The following is an 18,064-nucleotide window of genomic DNA, read 5'->3' as shown; positions in this document are numbered from 1 at the left end:
GGTTAATGGTCGGGACAACTCACCAGAGGGGCTCACCGGGGCAGTCACCAGGGATATCCCCGAGGGGTCCCACTCAAGCTCCTCCCCCCCAGGAGATGGAGGTGGAGTGTTGATCCGATGGTCCGGGACCTCCTCAGAGGCAGGGGCAGGGTCCAGGGGATCAGGAACAATGGGGATTTATTTAGAAATTACAAAAACCACGGGACAAAACGCAAGTATGAACGTCAATGACCGGACAGGGGTAAGACGGATATGGAAGCACTAAATGCGAGAACCAATTAACAATGACTAGAAACAGCTGAAAACACCGAGATTCCACGTGAGGTACACGTGGCACACAGGAGGACTGGAGGAGCAGGTCATGACAAGTCAGTATGCAATTAAAACTTAGGTTGTGATATTATAATACTATGTTATTTGTGCCCTGTCAAGTAAAGTGTTACCCTTCTTTTTTAAAATTGAGGGCTTAAACACGAAATGCACATACAGTATATTGCCAAAAGTATTGGGACACCTGCCTTTAAGCACACATGAACTTTAATGACATTCTATTCTTAATACATAGGCTTTAATATGGAGTTGGCAAACCCTTTGCAGTTACAACAGCTTCAGCTCTTCTGGGTAGGTTGTCCACAAGGTTTAAGAGAGTTTATGGGAATTTTCAACGATTCCTGTTCCAGGAGAGCATTTGTGAGGTCAGGCACTCATGTTGGATGAGAAGGCCTGGCTCACAGTCTCCGCTCTAATTCACCACAAAGCTGTTCTTTCAGGGTGAGGTCAGGGCTCTGTGCAGGCCAGGCAAGTTCCTCCACACCAGACTTGCTCATCCATGTCCTTACGGACCTTGCTTTGTGCACTGATGCGCAGTCATGTTGGAACAGGAAGGGGCCATCCCCAAAGTGTTCCCACAAACAGCATGAAATTGTCCAAAATGGAACTAAGGGGTCAAGCCCAACCCCAGAAAAACAACCCCACACCATAATCCCCCCTCCAATAAACAGTACACTTAGCATAATGCAGTTAGGCAAGTACCGTTCTCCTAGCAACCACAAAGCCCAGATTTGGCCATCGGATTAACAGACAAAGAAGTGTGTCCAGTGGCGGTGTGCTTTATACCACTGCATCCGACGCTTTGCATTGCTCTTGATGATGTAAGGTTTGGATGTAGCTGCTCGGCCATGGAAACCCATTCCATTAAGTTCTCTACGCACTGTTCTTGTAATTAATCTGAAGGCCACACAAAGTTTGGAGGTATGTATTGACTCTGTAGACAGTTGGTGACTTCTGCACTCTGTGCGCCTCAGCACGCGTTATCCCTGCTCCATGATTTTACGTGGCCTACCACTTTGTGGCTGAGTTGCTGTTGTTCCCAATTGGTTCCACTTTGTTATACCACTAACAGCTGACGGTGAAATATTTAGTAGCGAGGAAATATCAAGAATGCACTTATTATTATGAATTCACTGAGCTACTGAGAGTGACTCATTCTTTCACAGATGCTTGTAGAAGCAGTTTGCATGAGTAGGTGCTTGATTTTATATACCTATGGCTATGGAAGTGATTGGAACACCTGAATTTAGTGATTTGGAGGGGTGTCCCAATACTTTTGGCGATTTATTGTATCTCAGAACAAAAAAAAAGTCCCCATCACATCTAGTGAGACACAACAAGGTGAATCTCTTCCTCAGTGATGTTCCAGCAGAGGCAGCCGAAATGCATTCACAATTTAATATCTTTAAACAGCACGGAAACCGATGGACTGATTCTGGATACAATGTCTGCATGTGCTCTCATGGGCATGTTTCTTGTACGACCCATCGCTGCCAACGTGGGAACGGCGAGATGCAAGAAAGCACCAGTACCATGGACCGTGACCCCGGATGCTTTTGTAGTGGAGGTGAGATCCTACTTGGGGAGGGAGTGCTCTGGTGAATTAACTAGTTAAGGGTTAATGCACGACAAGCCATGCAGGTGAGGTGAATAACCGCTGATACAAAGAACACCCTAAATAGTAGTTCTATTTGGTTAGTAGTACATATTTGGTTCATAAACATGAAAATAATGTCTTCAAGTAAAAATGTAAATCAGATATATGGTAACCATGCTGTAAGGAGGTTAATGCACTTGTGGCCTTCCGGTTAGCTTTGTATGGAATAAACTGAGCAGAAGAGTCAAAACAAATCAACACTGACAAAGCATATTATCCATCAACTGAGTTAAAGCTATTCAGTAGAACTATATAAACACAAATAAACAAATGTATTGCACAGTATTGTGACTGAGACTTTTTTAGGTATGCTCATGTCTCCAAGTTATATAATACATGCATTCTGCCCCGGATGGTATCCAGTGCTCTTGTGACACTTTTCTGCGGATGACACATCCTGATTCCTCTTTTAAGAGCACAGGAACAACTGTCTTCTAACCTGCATCCCTTCTTGGAAATGGAATTCTGACGCGTTTCAACCCGGAAGGATGCTGGGATATACTGGAGAGAAAATGTAACATGTGTCCAGGCTATAACACAGAGCTATTAGCCAACTCCCCATTGCCTTGTATTCATGGCCTCCCCCTTTCACAGCCTCCTGCTTTGTCGGAAATCAAGAATATTGGGATGGGGAGGAGTGGCAGCCAGCCCGCTGCGTCAAGTGCATCTGCAATGCTGGAGAGGCCCACTGCTTCATTGCAGAGTGTCCCCCTGTCTCATGCAAGCGGGTCAGTGTTTCTCAGAAAGTGTCCGTTTTTGCATGTCCTGTTTGAACTGGAAACACTGAATTTTGAGAGGTCCTAAGCATACAGTAACTTTGGGTTGTTCAGAAAGAATGTGGTTGACCTTGAAGCTGCATTTAGTTTTATTTCATAGTACAGTTACATTTTGTGTAATTAGTAGATGCTTTTGTTCAAAGTAACATACGGTACAAGTGTGACAAAACATTACAAACATGCATGCGGTCAGGGAGTGAACTAGGTATAAGTGCAGCTAGGCGGAACTTCTAATGAATACGCAGGTACAAGTGTATGCTGTACTGGTATACAAACTACTCAAGAACTAATAACAAAGCAAGTACCTAAGATCATTTAAGGATCAGAAGTACAACATTTAGGGAATGTAAAGAAGCAATTGGCTTGTAGTGGAATTCATGTAACGGATAGGTCTTGAGGTATTTCATGACGGCGAAGAGCAGTTAATAAAATTAATGAATCAAAAAATAATCCATTCCTTCTGAAATATGCAACAGAGAGCCGAAGTCCCTGCCTTTCAGCCAGGCTCAATGCTTCCAAAGTGGGCCGTTCCTACAATGGTTGTTATGAGAAGATGAAAGCAGTGGCAGGTGAACAACGAAAATGGATTTAATTGATGAACCTCAGTTCATTTTAGAATCCCTGGATTGTTCTGTGTTTCTCAACAGAGTGAGCGCCTGGTGATGCGTGCCGGAGAATGCTGCCCCCTGTGTGTGCCAAGCTTCTGTCAGGTGGATGGCAGAGAACACAAGGTAACCCCACCATAAAGTAGGTTAGAAAAACAAAATTGCTAATGTATTTCTGCAAAGAATGAAGCCGCAGCTCTTCCTAGGCTAACATCGAAGGTTGTCACTTTCAGGCTATTTGGGATAGAAACTTAAGAAAATGCTAGCGTTAAGAAGCAGCATCTGATCAGTTGTATTGTCCAGGCTTAACAATAAACAAAGAGCTTCTGCTTATAGTACACTTATGGATGCAGCAAAAAGAGACTCAATGTCCTGTGGATATCACAGAAAAACAGATTAAAAATGATGGCGTGAATAAAAATGTTTGAGTGTCATTTCAGTAAGAATGACATTATTTGCCAACTGATAACAATGGCCTTGTTTTCACTTGGTTTTATAATGTATCTTTGGCGATCGGATCACTGAAACACATCGTCACTTACTCCTGTGTCTATCATGTGTCTCCCATAGTGTGTCTATCATGTGTCTGCAGTCGTGTGGCTATCATGTGTAATGTCATTGTTGGGGATGCATCAGGATGCATTAATGTTTACTCCGTAAAAGATATGTGGTCAAATGCATCTCAGACCACCGCTGCAAGTGGTTTGAGTGATCGGATCACAACGTGTCTTGGTGGTCATTTACACTTGTTTGTTGTGCTTGTGATCTGATCACCCAAGATGCATTTTAAAACCAAATGTAAACAGGGCCAATTAGAGATATCTACCCTTTTCAATCTGAGCAAAGTTCTGTCTCTGCAGAACTTGTAGTGAAATATAAAAAGCTAACTCTTCTAGCATCACTAAATCTACATGTCACTATTTAAAATAATTATAACAATGTTATTAGTCTGCGATGGGCTGGCCCCCCATCCTGGGTTGTTCCCTGCCTCGTGCCCATTGCTTCCGGGATAGGCTCCGGACCTCCCGCGACCCAGTAGGATAAGCGGTTTGGAAAATGGATGGATAGATGGATGTTAGTATTGTAATGCAGATTCCCTCTTGCTGAATCAAAGTCTAATATTACATACAAATACAGAATCGTTTTATTTAATGCCACAGAAATGACAGAGTGTGGGATAAACTGTCTTCCTGGAAGAAATCTTTCACTCTTTTCTGAACATTTTCTTTTCCAAGTGACGTGTTGTTGTTCTTTTTAAGGTTTGTTGTGGGGATGCAACCACAGGCGGCTTCAGAATGAAAGAATGTTTCATCACTGAAGATGTTTAAGTAAATTGTTGATGAGCTTTTTGTTTTCCATAGAACGGGGAGCACTGGCAGCTAAATACCAGCATCTCCTGCATCTGTGACTGGGGTCAGGCATACTGTCACAAGCAGACCTGTCTCCACCATTCCTACAAAAAGGTCAGTCACCGCATATTGGATTTAGCTAATACTGTACACTGGAAGGTCTGCATTTAAACTGACATTCAGTTTTTTCCTATATGTAGTCAGCAGGTAATGTAGTGGATGTCAAAATATACTAGTTCTTAGTTCACTTGCCAGTGTGTAGCATAAGTATAGTTTATAGCACTGAAACTACACTCACTCTGTCGACTTGAATGTCAAGATGATTTGAATTTAAGGTGCCCTACTCAGCAAATAACACATACAGTCACATTGCAAATATACCTCCAGCCATTCCCTTAATATTTTTGTATTTTTCCCCGGTATTAAGTATTTATGTGAGATTATGCAGATAGCCAATCACTTTAATTAAAGTAAAAATGTATTTCTAACATAGTTAAAGACTGTTTATGTGGAGAAACACCACTCCACATTTAAATCATCCCCGGTGACTCCACATGTATTTCTCTGTAGTGCATTTTTGTATTTGAATGAACAATCGCTTGAAAGTTCATAAGATAAAGTGAAGTTTGATGACTTTGGTCTCTTTATTTGTTCTTCTCATCTTGGGGCAGGTAATGCATTTTAAGTACAGAGCTGATTTCACCCCGTCGGTGTGTGGAGCAGTGGATTGTTTGGCTTTTGTGAAATTATGAGTTTATCATTGTAGCATCATGGTATTTCAACAGCCCATTTTTATCAATGGTATAATTTAGGTCTTGGAGGAACCTGCATTTAAAGATCCTTTTCCCAACTGTGGCCGCTTGATCTGAGTCTTAAAATCTTTGGTTTGAACACAATGAATAAAATTAGCTTGTTCTTTCATGAAGCTTTTGGCCACATTAATGGATTTCACTTGAATTCTAGTCTGTGATGTCTAGTGTGAAAACTGTTCATTTCATTGTAAAAATCTGTCTTAATGAATTGAAAGACAGAAGGCTCGTTTCAGGCTATTTCATTTTATTTTTCATCAGACTGGTCTGACAGCCTTGTACATTTTTTTCTGGGATGACGCCTTTACGTCTTTCAGATTCAACAATGTTGGACAGGAGAACTGATTAGTATAATTCTGAAATGATGCTGGAGATATTTTGTTACATAATTTGCTGTCTTTTTCATTTGAGAAGGGGAATTGTATTTGCAGGTACCGAAAAGAGTCCATCATCAACATAGACATTTTGGTTACACTTTGTATTAACTGCACCTAACATGATGTTTGTTATCATATAATGTTTCTTATAAGTGCATACTATTTATCAATGTATTGTTAAGGTGCAATGAATGTTGTACGAATACATTATAAAGGCATTATGAAGGTGCTGCTGATGTAAAGCATTAAATTTCTCACGATAAACTGCTTAATATACAAATATGTCCCCTTTTCTTCCTTTGTTTGAGATTTTATGAGATGTTTGTGATATTTTCTGTGATACATTCAGTTACCTCAGGTGTGTCAATATTCTTTGCTCCTTAATGACTTGTATCTCTGTTGGTGCTTTCTTATTTTTATCTAGTAGACAAGGGGAACTGAAGAAACCCAGATCTATGATTTTTTTCTTTGTTTCCTCTGGGCTGTGCCCTGTGTATTTCCAGGGCCAAAACAGGACAATCCATGTAGGCCAGAGCTGTGGGGAATTCATGTCCCTGGAAGGGTCATGTCTACACGGGACTGTAGTGCGCTACAATGGAGAGGTGTGGAGTGGCGTGGGCTGTCAATTCTGCACCTGCAAAGTGGGTCAAGTGCAGTGCCAGGACACTGAGAGGGGTAGGACCTGGTGTTCACAGGTACTGTATGGGTGATGACACTCTTTTTTGGGACCAGCTGTAGTTTTACAGTTATAATTATGTAGTAATTAGTCACAACCCAGAAATACTTACCTGGGTGGTTTAATAGCTTTAATAGCAAAGCCATCCATCAAGGGTGATCTACTAACCTATGAAACGTCTAAGGTTTGGGATAGAGCCACCTTCATTTCTTTAACATATTTTTTTCCGCTTGCATCATCTAACCTGTATTGTGGAAAGAAAAAAAAAGCATAGCTGAGTGATGGTGTGTGGCTCAGCACGTTAAGATGCTGTGCCTGTGATTGGAAGGTCACTGGCTGAAATTCCATGGCCCTAACCCTGCTGTATCCATTGTGTCGCTTTAGATAAAGGCATCTTCTCAATTAATGGAAAAATAAAATGAGAAAAGGTCATGGTAAAGCCAATGAGTAATTTAGATGAGTGCCGCTGTGGTTACTTAAATTATTTTTTTTCTCAAAGATTTGCTTTCAGACTTGTGTGAACTTCATTTGTTTGCTGTGCATTAATGCAAAACAGCAGTTTTCCATCACAGAATTCATATCACTTTGTAAAATACAAAAGTAAAATTCAAAAATACATTTTTATTATTTATTATTATTTAGCACGTGATGCATAAATAAAAAGTGGCATTGTTTTTTTTCCCTTAATATTGTTTGTATCAATGATGAATTTCTTTATTCAGCCTTAACTATATAATTGTGATATGATAGAGAGTAAGGACTATTAAAATGGTCATTGCTAACACTAAATAACATAACCTGAATACATTCAAAAATAAAAAGAAACTGGAACTGGATATTTTAAAATGTTTTTTATTAAAGTTTTTGGTTAGCTGTGAATCTGGTTTAGTTGTTTTTTGTTCAGATTATTGCTGACCATGGGTTTCAATTAAAGTGAGCTGCAGTACAGTGTAATTATTTTATCATTTTTGTTGCTTTCGCTTTTCAGTTTAATATAAAAAGATGTATCCTATTGTCAGATTTGTGGGTAGCAACGGGCAGGTGGGCGGGCAGGAGGCAGGGAGGCAAAAGTCGGGAAAACAGGGATTTATTACTGGGAAGACGGCTACAGGCAGGGCAGGACGGAACAACAGCACTCACATCGACTAACATCAATGACGGACACTGGACAGGGCAAGACGTGGACTGATATGGAGAAAATACAGGGCGAAACAACAAGACACAGCTGGGCATGATTGGGGGTAATCAGTGGATAATCGGGGGGCGTGGCACACACGAGGGTAATCGGGGGGCGTGGCACGCACGAGGGTAATCGGGGGGCGTGGCACGCACGAGGGTAATCAGGGGGCGTGACACGCATGAGGGTAATCAGGGGGCGTGACACGCACGAGGGTAATCAGGGGGCGTGGCACGCACGAGGGTAATCAGGGGGCGTGGCACACATGAGGATCATACGAGCCGGATGTGACACCTATGATAACTTATAGGAAAAAATAGTTCAGAATATAACTATTTAAACCAGAATGCATGTAAGTGTGTTAATAATATTTAAAGTATCTTAACAAATAAATACTTACTGATTTATTTTATATATCACGGTATATATCCACATTTTACTCTACTTTTTTCTCCGGCTACTCCTGTTTGATGTCTTCACATCGGATCATCTGTTTCCATTCCTTCCTGTCCTCTGCATCTTCCTCTTTCACACCAACCACCTGCATGTCCTCTCTCACCACATCCATAAACATCCTCTTAGACCTTCCTTTTTTTCTTTCACCTGGTAGCTCTATCCTCACCATCCGCGCCCAACATCCCTCCTCTGTACATGTCCAAATCAACGTAATCTCACCTCTCTGGCTTTGTCTCCAAACCATCCAACCTGAGCTGTCCCTCTAATATACTCTAATATACACTGAACAAAAATATAAACGCAACACTTTTGTTTTTGCTCCCATTTTTCATGAGATGGACTTAAAGATCTAAAATGCATTCCAGATACACAATATTACGATTCCTCTCAAACATTTCTCACAAATCAGTCTAAATGTGTGATAGTGAGCACTTCTGCTTTGCTGAGATAATCCATCCCACCTCACAGGTGTGCCACATCAAGATGCTGATCTGACATCATGGGTAGTGCACAGGTGTACCTTATACTGCCCACAATAAAAGGCCACCCTGGAATGTGCAGTTTTGTCTCACAGCAAAATGCCACAGATGCCACAAGCATTGAGGGAGCGTGCAATTGGCATGCGGACAGCAGGAATGTCAACCAGATCTGTTGCTCGTGCATTGAATGTTCATTTCTCAAGCATAAGCCGTCTCCAAAGGCGTTTCAGAGAATATGGCAGTACATCCAACCGGCCTCACAACCGCAGACCACGTGTAACCACACCAGCCCAGGACCTCCACATCCAGCAGGTTCACCTCCAAGATCGTCTGAGACCAGCCACTCAGACAGCTGCTGAAACAATTGGTTTGCATAACCAAACACTTTCTGCACAAACTGTCAGAAACCGTCTCAGGGAAGCTCAACTGCATGCTCGTCGTCCTCATCGGGGTCTTGACCTGACTCCAGCTCGTCGCCGTAACAGACTTGAGTGGGCAAATGCGCACATTCGATGGCGTCTGGCACGTTGGAGAGGTGTTCTCTTCACGGATGAATCTCGGTTTGCATTGTTCAGGGCAGATGGCAAACAGCGTGTGTGGCGTCGTGTGGGTGAGCGCTTTGCTGATGTCAATGTTGTGGATCGAGTGGCCCATGGTGGTGGTGGGGTTATGGTATGGGCAGGCATCTGTTATGGACGAAGAACACGGGTGCATTTTATTGATGGCATTTTGAATGCACAGAGATACCGTGATGAGATCCTGAGGCCCATTGTTGTGCCATACATCCATGAACATCACCTCAGGTTTCAGCAAGATAATGCACGGCCCCATGTTGCAAGGATCTGTACACAGTTCTTGGAAGCTGAAAATGTCCCAGTTCTTGCATGGCCAGCATACTCACCGGACATGTCACCCGTTGAGCATGTTTGGGATGTGCTTGACCGGCGTATACGACAGCGTGTACCAGTTCCCACTAATATCCAACAACTTCGCACAGCCATTGAAGAGGAGTGGACCAACATTCCACAGGCCACAATTGACAATCTGATAAACTCTATGCGAAGAAGATGTGTTGCATTGCATGAGGCAAATGGTGGTCACACCAGATACTGACCGGTTCTGAGTCCCCAGACCCCCAATAAAGCAAAAAACTGCACATTCCAGGGTGGCCTTTTATTGTGGGCAGTATAAGGTACACCTGTGCACTACCCATGATGTCAGATCAGCATCTTGATGTGGCACACCTGTGAGGTGGGATGGATTATCTCAGCAAAGCAGAAGTGCTCACTATCACACATTTAGACTGATTTGTGAGAAATGTTTGAGAGAAATGGTAATATTGTGTATCTGGAATGAATTGTAGATCTTTAAGTCCATCTCATGAAAAATGGGAGCAGAAACAAGAGTGTTGCGTTTATATTTTTGTTCAGTGTACCTGTCCATCTTTGTCACTCCCAATGCGAATCATATCTTCAGCTCTCCAGCTCTGCCTCCTGTCTTTTCATCAGTGTAACTGTCTCCAACCCACTCACTTCCCTTTCATTCTTGCTGATACCCGTCTGTCACAAATCACTCCTGCCACTCTTCTCCACCTACTCCACCCTGCATATACTCTCTTCTCCACTCCACAATAGTCCCTGACTATTGGATCACTGCTCCTCCCTCCATAGTGGAGTTGGAGGAGGAGCTTGAGTGGGACCCCTCGGGAATCTCCCTAACCTCCCTGGCTTCCCCAGTGACTGCCCCACCACTACCATTACAGCAGGGCAAATCTCGGCCAGGCCCCTGACTCTGTCTCCCGGGAGGGGAGAGGACACCTGCGTCAGGGTCGGATCTCACCCGCCTTGCCCCTTGGATGCATCGTCAGGTGGCTGCGAGTCCCCTATCTTTGGCTCGTCAATCGCCTATGCCTTGGTCGGTGGTGGCTGCACCTTTGTCTGCCGCGGCTGCTGTTCCATCCTCCTCTTCGCCTGTGTCCCCTTTGCCTTTCTCCTTGCCCCCTTTGTTGGTCCCTCTGCCTTCCTCCTCGCCACCTTGGGCACTCCCTCCTGCTCCCTCCTCGCAGTCGCCCTGCGGCTTCCGTCCCTCACCTGCTGGGGTTCCCTCCAGCTCCCCGGTTACCACCTCCCTTTGCCTGCTTGCCTTCTGCCTTTGTTCTCTGCTTCCGTTGTTGGTGTCTGTTTCCGGAGTCTGGTCATGATGTTGCTGAAGTCCGTATGTTTGTCGTGTTCCTTTGTGCATTAAAAACCCTTTATTTTAGCCCTGTCCTGTTCCCCGTGCTTGCTTCCCCGCTTCGCACCACGTCGGTCATGACAGGGACTGCTGTCTGATCTCCTGTCAACCTGTCCATCACCATAGCAAACAAGAAAGGGCTCAGAGCTGACCCTCCATACAATCCCACCTCCACCTTGATCATATCCATCACTCCTACCACAGACCTCAACGCTGTCAGTGTCCTCATACATATCATGAACCACTCTTACATACTTTTCTGCCATTCCCAACATCCTCATTCAATACCACAGCTCCTCTCTAGGCACCCTGTCATATGCTTTCTCCTGTCATATGTCTTCTGACCCTCTCTCTACTTCTCCATCAACAGCATCAGAGAACACATTGCATCTCTAGTGCTCTTTCCCATAATGAAACCATACTGCTTCTCACTAATCATCACCTTTCTTGTTAACCTAGCTTCCACTGCTCTTTCCCATAACTTCATGCTGTGACTGATCAACTTTCTCCCTCTGTAGTTACTACAGTTCTGCACATCACTCTTATTTTTGAAAATTCCACTGCCATCTCATCTAAACACCTCCATGCTTCCACAGACATATCATCTGGACCAAAAGCCTTTCCATTCTTCATCCTAGTCATAGTTGTCCTTATTTCCTCCTTGCTAACCCTCTGCACTTCCCTCTCCACCTCATCCAAACATCTCTCTGTTTCATTCTTTTCATTCATCAGCCCCTCAAAGTACTCTTTCCATTTGCTCAACACACTGTCCTCACTTTTGAATACGTTTACATCATTGTTCTTGATCACCGTAACCTACTGCACATCTTTCCCAGCTCGGCCCCTCTGCCTAGTCATGTGATACAGGTCCTTTTGTACCTACTTAGTGTCCAACCTCTCATACAGTACAACTTATCATACGCCTTCATCACCTCTCTCTTCCCCATATGCTTCACCTCCTTGTACTCCGGTCTACTTTTTTCATCTCTCTGGCTATCCCACTTCTTCTTTGCCAACCCCTTCATCTGTATACTCTCCTGTACTTCCTGATTCCACCAGCAGGTTTCCTTGTCCTCTTTCCTCCATCCAGTTCACTGCCACCCAGTGCCTGGCTTAACTCCCCCCTGAACTCTATCTTACAGTCCTCCATCTACAATCTCCACCATTTCATCTTTGGCTTCACCCTCATTCACCTCCTCTTCTCCAAAGTCATCCTACAGACCATCTTCCTGTGTTGCCTAGCAATTATTTCCCCTGGCACTACTTTACAGTCTCTAATCCACCTGTGTGCATCTTTCTCCACTCTTACTGTATATTTCACCCTGTGCTCCTCCCCCTTCTTACAATATGTATTCACCCCAGCCATTTCCATTCTTTTTGGCAAAATCCACTACCATCTGACCTTCTCCATTGCCCTCCTTGACACCATACCTACCCATCACCGCCTCATCACCTCTGTTCCCTTCACTATTGAAGTCCACTCCGATCACCACTCTCAATCCCTTGGATACACTCTTCGCCACCTCATCCTACACACTCCAGAATTCTTCTTTGTCATCTATCTTACATCAAACTTGCAGAGCATGTGCACTAAAAATGTTTATCATCATGCCTTCAGTTACCATCTTCATACTCTGTCACTCTTTTCACCTCCCAAACACTCTTGACATACTCTTCCTTTGGCATAACCCCTACCCCATTTCTCCTCCCATCCATTCCATGGTAGAACAATTTGAAACCACCTCCCACACACATTGCTTTACTCCTCTTCCATCTGGTCTTTTGCATGCACGATACATCAACCTTTCTCCTCTACATCATATCAGCTAGCTCTCTCCCTTTACCTGTCATACTACCACCACTCAAAGTTCCTACCCTCATTTCCACTCTCCTACACTTCCTTCTCTCCACCTGCCTCCAGACATGCCTTCCCCACCTTCTTCTTTGGCTAACAATAGTTCATCACCCTGTTGACTAACAGCACTGTAGGCATTTTTAACCCGGGCCTTGACTGATCTGTATGGGAATCTCCATTGTTGTCCACAAATTGATTTGGTAAAGGTTTTACATTGGATGTCCTTCCTGACGTAACCCTGGCCCTATTTATCTGAGCTTGGGTACGGCACAAAGAAATACACTTGCTTGTGCATTCCCAGTGGATGGGTTAGTTATCCGCAGTTTACTGAGTTCTGAAAAAGAAAAAAATGGAAAATTCAAACCATTTACCAAGCAAGTACAGGCTGGAACATGATGAAATCCTCCAGCCCAATTTTGCCTAGTACATGACTCATCTCCCATTGTCCCCAAACCAGGGTCGACATTATGGGGGGGCGGGGGGGAATTCATGGGCCATTTGAGGCTACGGATCATCTGCTTATCCAATACTTCTCCACCTGCCTCCCCATCAACAACTTGTATCCTTGCTTCGGGCCTGGCGGTACAGTGAATTTATGAATCGAAAAGAGGGGAAGCAGATGTACAGTAGAGCAAATGCAAGGAATCATTATTACTTGGTTCATTTCATTATAAAACATTTCTTAACCGACTCACAGCTCAAAGGTTAAAGATATCATTTGCAATATTTGTTTTATTTCATTGAAGAGTAATAACTTAAAATGAGGGTCTTCCCAGTTATTAAATGCACTTCCAATGGTTGTCAGGCTTGTTTTTATTGTCATTTGGCAAATTTGTTTTAGATTTAAATTCAGCGGGGAATCAGGGTCAGGTACTGTGGATGGTAATTCCAGAACAAAGTGGTTTATTCAAGACAAAAGGGGGAACCATACGGGACACACATCAATGACTGATTTGAGAAATGGAAGAAGACATGGACTGATATACACAGAACGAACCGGAAATAACATCAAACAACTAGGAACAATCAGGGTATCACATAAGGTTAATGATGGGGGCGTGGCACACAGGGGGATCGTACGAGCAGGCCATGACACTAAGCATTTGTTCCTGAGCATTCTCCTGTTTTATGAGAAAAGTCATAAACTGATTTAAAAAATGCTGTTGGTAGAAATAGTGGAGTGATTTTTTTTGTGTCAAGGTTGCTTTATTGGACACATGCAACACATATACAGTATAGCTATAATTTATTTTTGTCTTTGAGACATCTGGTTGCAATAATAACATGTATAATGAATCGTTATAGTTGCATATTTACAAACAGGGAAGGAAACCCTATATTTGCATTTAGTTTTGACCACAGTGTTTGTCACATCTTACATGTGGCTTTGACTTAAAATGAGACATTTATCCTACATAACAGACAATACCTATATATGTATTGTAAATGTGTGTGTATTTGTATATGTATATATGACACACACACATGCACTGACACTCGTATGGGTATTTTCCCTAAAAATATTGAGATTTGATTTCATCTGTCTGTTGCTGGTCCACATGTCCCATGATGAGAAGCTTGTCCATCAGATTTGTTCTGGTGCCAATGTTGCCCCATATCCACACTACTACAGCATTTGTGTTATAAACGTATATATTTTCATTGTTCTGTCATCCATATTTCATTGCTGTATTGGGCTAAAATGTCAGAATCCCTTTGATTCCAGCAAGTGCAGTACTGTATAATAATATACAGTGTACTGTATTATTACTATAATTATTACTATAATGTAATGTATAAAATGTATAATGTATCAATTTAATGTTGATAAAGCCTTGTTTGTGAAATTTATCAATTGAACTTTACCATATGTATATAATGAAAATCACATTATATATGGGGTTCATTGTTATGCACAGTTTGAGCTATCTGTGATAGGTCTACAATATATATTCTGAAAGATGTTGTTGAAGAAAAAAAAAAACATCACCACTACGAGTTATTCAAAGTTATTCATCCTGCCATTTCACCCTGAATCTAATTTCCAACACTGATTATATTAGTGCTGTTGTCTAACCTGAAAGTTTATACTAACTGTGACTCTAACCCTAGCAAATCTCCAACAGGGGGAAGTGCCCCACTCACCAAGAAGTTGCTACCCAGAATGCAGGTCTGCAGGAATGGTCTGCATGTACAAAGAGGAAATAAAGAAGGTAATAGGATCTTGCATCCTCAGATTTATCAAATGTTGTAATACTGTGATTCCACATGGGGTTTGTTGACATTTTTGTTTGTATTTTGAAGATAAAGAGTTATTATTCAAAAGAAAATGTTTTGGCTGGTTTAGCAAAGATACAGTGTATCTTTAATGATTGTACACTACAGCCTCTCCTATGGTTACGATTCCAATAAACCTATCATAAGGCGAAAATGCATTGTAATACAGCACACCTAACCTAACAAACTTCTTAGCCTACCCTAGCATACCTTAAATATGTTTAGAACATTTACATTAATCTACGGTTGAGAAAAATAACTCGTGCAAAGCCTGTTTTATAATAAAATGCTAACTATACCATGTACTTTGTTGAATAATGGACTAAAAGCAAAAAACATATATCCACCATAAAGTCGAAATATCGTAACATGGACCATTGTAACCCAGAGAGCACCTGTATTTTCAAAACTGTATATGTGATGTATATGTTATAGACAGGCATTTTTTATGCAATTTTGAATGCCTGTTTGAGTTAATAATCTATTATTATTACAGCAATCTGTGCAGTTTTTAACCGATCACAACTGAAAAAGGAGGAAGTAGAATTTAATCCTAACCGTATAGTCCATTAATGCTCACAGCTAGCTAATATCACAGGGGCATCCATTGAATATGCACAATTTTTATCCTGCTTGGTGCAAGGGGAACATTAATGCGAGAGAAAATGGGTCCCATTTTCAAGGATTCGCTTTTCTGGTCATACTTTATTTATGCTGTAATTCATGAAGAGTATGTCTAGCATAGTTTTTAACCATTCATTTCATTGTATCATAATTTACAATAAACCTCGTTATACCGTTGCTTTGTGTTAATTTTCTTCGACCTCATATCACACTTTTTGGGAAACCCACATTTTCATATTTTCAGATTCATGTAGAGTAAGACTTTAAGCAAGTGAAGATCCTCTAATGAGGAGCAGTTCTGTATCTCTCCCGCATGCCGCGCATAATTTCCTTTGCACAGTATTTCTAATGACTATTCATATTTGGCTATTGAACCCAAAACATCATTGTTAAGCCCTTCTTGTTACCTCTGATGCGTCTGAAAGCATCCTCTGTTTGGCCTCTTCTCCACAGAATCTGGATGTGTGGTGGGAAGGGCCCTGTCGAGTGTGCGAATGCCTGCACTCCAGGGTGACCTGTTACCGTCCCATGTGTCCCCTGCACCCTTTAGGGACACTCGCCCTGCCCCTGGAGGGGAGGTGCTGCCCAGAGTTCCAAAGCAGTAAGAGCGGCTGTTATGAGCTCCTGAGAAGGCAGAGGGGTGGAATGACCGTTTGTCCCTCGCTGACTCACGCGTTGATTCTTTCTGTCGTTTATTTATGTTCTTATTACTTCATTTCATCCTCATTCCTGTTGTCTCCAAATATTAGTGTTCTGCTGTTATTTTGACAGTTATTCTGGGACCAGATTCCCTCTTTGTGCCCGATGCAGCCATCCACGCTTCAAGATCCTTTCTTCTTCCCTCTAAAAATGGCAGTTTGCGTTGCTTTATTCCGATGGCTTTTTGCTGCTATTTCCCTAGTTCCCCAGATACCTGTTCTCTTCACCAAGCCAACCGGCTTTTCTTCTATGCTACAGAATGGCAAACCAAGAGGAACAGGCATGTTTCTCTGCCACAGGCTTACCTGCCTGACAGCTTTATTAGTGATTAGAGGTACTTGTGACGAGTTAAAAGGCACAGAATCTCTTTTGAATTCCACAGCTCTCCTCAGAGTTCCGGTGAATGCATGAGACATAGCGTCTGGCAACAAGCTGATAAACAGGATTTCCAGAGGAACATAGTAAAATAGGGCTTCTGCTGAACTGCCAAATGTAGATGGTGCCATGTCAAGCTTGCTGGATGAATAATAAAAAATGTTTTTTTTTTGTTGCTCAGCAGTTTTTTTATTATCATTTTTAAGCGCCTTTTTACAGTTGGATAACTAAATTGAGCAATTCAGGTTAAAGACTAACTAAATTGAGCAATTCAGGTTAAAGACTTGCCCAGGGGTACAAGACTACAGCCACTTCTGAGAGCTGGCTTATGTCCCTAGACACCACAAAAAATGCGTCAGATCCAAAGCCCAAAATTCTAATGTCTTTTCCATCCTATACAATGTCTTCGTTTTGTTTGTTTGCTTTGAGGCTGCATTTGTGCTTAATACATGGACTTTCAGCGTGTATAATGAATCTTCAGACAAGGTTTCTGAGTATGCCTGTGTGTACATGGACATGTGTCTGATTGTGCGTGAAGAGGTAGCCTTTTATAGAAGTGCCTCTGTACTCTCCATAATCACCATACCCCCCTTCATGCTATGCCCAGGAAAAAAAATTAATCAGGTCGGTATGGTTTAATGTTTATACGCTGCATTCTTTTATTGTACTGCAGTTATTCCTTTGGCTTCATACAGAATATTCTCTCTAAACTCTTTCCAGACTGAATGATTCTAAGAATGTTGGGAAAGGTATTGCATAAATTTAGCCCTGTTTAGTTATTACATTCCTTGTTCAGTGGCACGCGTTGTTAGTTTTACTGTAGTTGTCATGTTTTCTGAGTCCTTCTTTTGACCTTGACTGGGAATCCAGGGATAGAAGGCTGGGGCCACTTCTGTTTCATACTCCTATGAAAGCTAAGTGCAAACAGAACAGCGGCTGAAAAGGGACATTTAAAAAATATGACTCATTGTCAGAAATGACTGTTGTTGGATCTCACCTCTTCAAAGGCTGATGTGCCGACGGTTTGGCTGTTCTCAGTTGACTGTTCTTCTCTTGCTCAGCCTTGTCACATGGTTACTGGTAAATTATTTCCTTAATTGCCATGAGATGAGTCTGGGGTCAGTGAATATCACTCAGGGAAATGTGGACTGCTCTGTTTCTTCTTCCTGCCTTATGTTTTTACAGATGTACAGCAATTATTTTTAATGCAGCATGTTCCAGTTGAAAGGTATTAGCACTGCAATAGAAAAAGATTAATCTGTCCATTCATATGTTTATCCATTTTTAAGTACTGCTTATCCTGCAAGGCTG

The 18,064-nt window shown here is 42.2% G+C and overlaps 1 protein-coding gene across 1 annotated transcript in view; it reads left to right on the top strand.

The window, feature by feature from the left end:
• The window catches only part of LOC125746435 (extracellular matrix organizing protein FRAS1-like), a 141,162-nt gene that overhangs the window by 46,241 nt on the left and 76,857 nt on the right, over nt 1-18,064 (top strand). Inside the window, exons 5-11 of the mRNA XM_049020384.1 lie at nt 1,744-1,897; nt 2,582-2,715; nt 3,411-3,494; nt 4,730-4,831; nt 6,407-6,598; nt 14,905-14,991; nt 16,133-16,280. Coding sequence (XP_048876341.1) covers nt 1,744-1,897; nt 2,582-2,715; nt 3,411-3,494; nt 4,730-4,831; nt 6,407-6,598; nt 14,905-14,991; nt 16,133-16,280 — 901 coding nt within the window. The remainder of the gene's footprint in view (nt 1-1,743; nt 1,898-2,581; nt 2,716-3,410; nt 3,495-4,729; nt 4,832-6,406; nt 6,599-14,904; nt 14,992-16,132; nt 16,281-18,064) is intronic.

The sequence above is a fragment of the Brienomyrus brachyistius genome, chromosome 7 (genome assembly GCF_023856365.1).
Source record: "Brienomyrus brachyistius isolate T26 chromosome 7, BBRACH_0.4, whole genome shotgun sequence".
Lineage (NCBI taxonomy): Eukaryota > Metazoa > Chordata > Actinopteri > Osteoglossiformes > Mormyridae > Brienomyrus > Brienomyrus brachyistius.
Note: the sequence above shows the minus strand (reverse complement) of the source record. Positions and strands in the feature narration are given on the sequence as shown.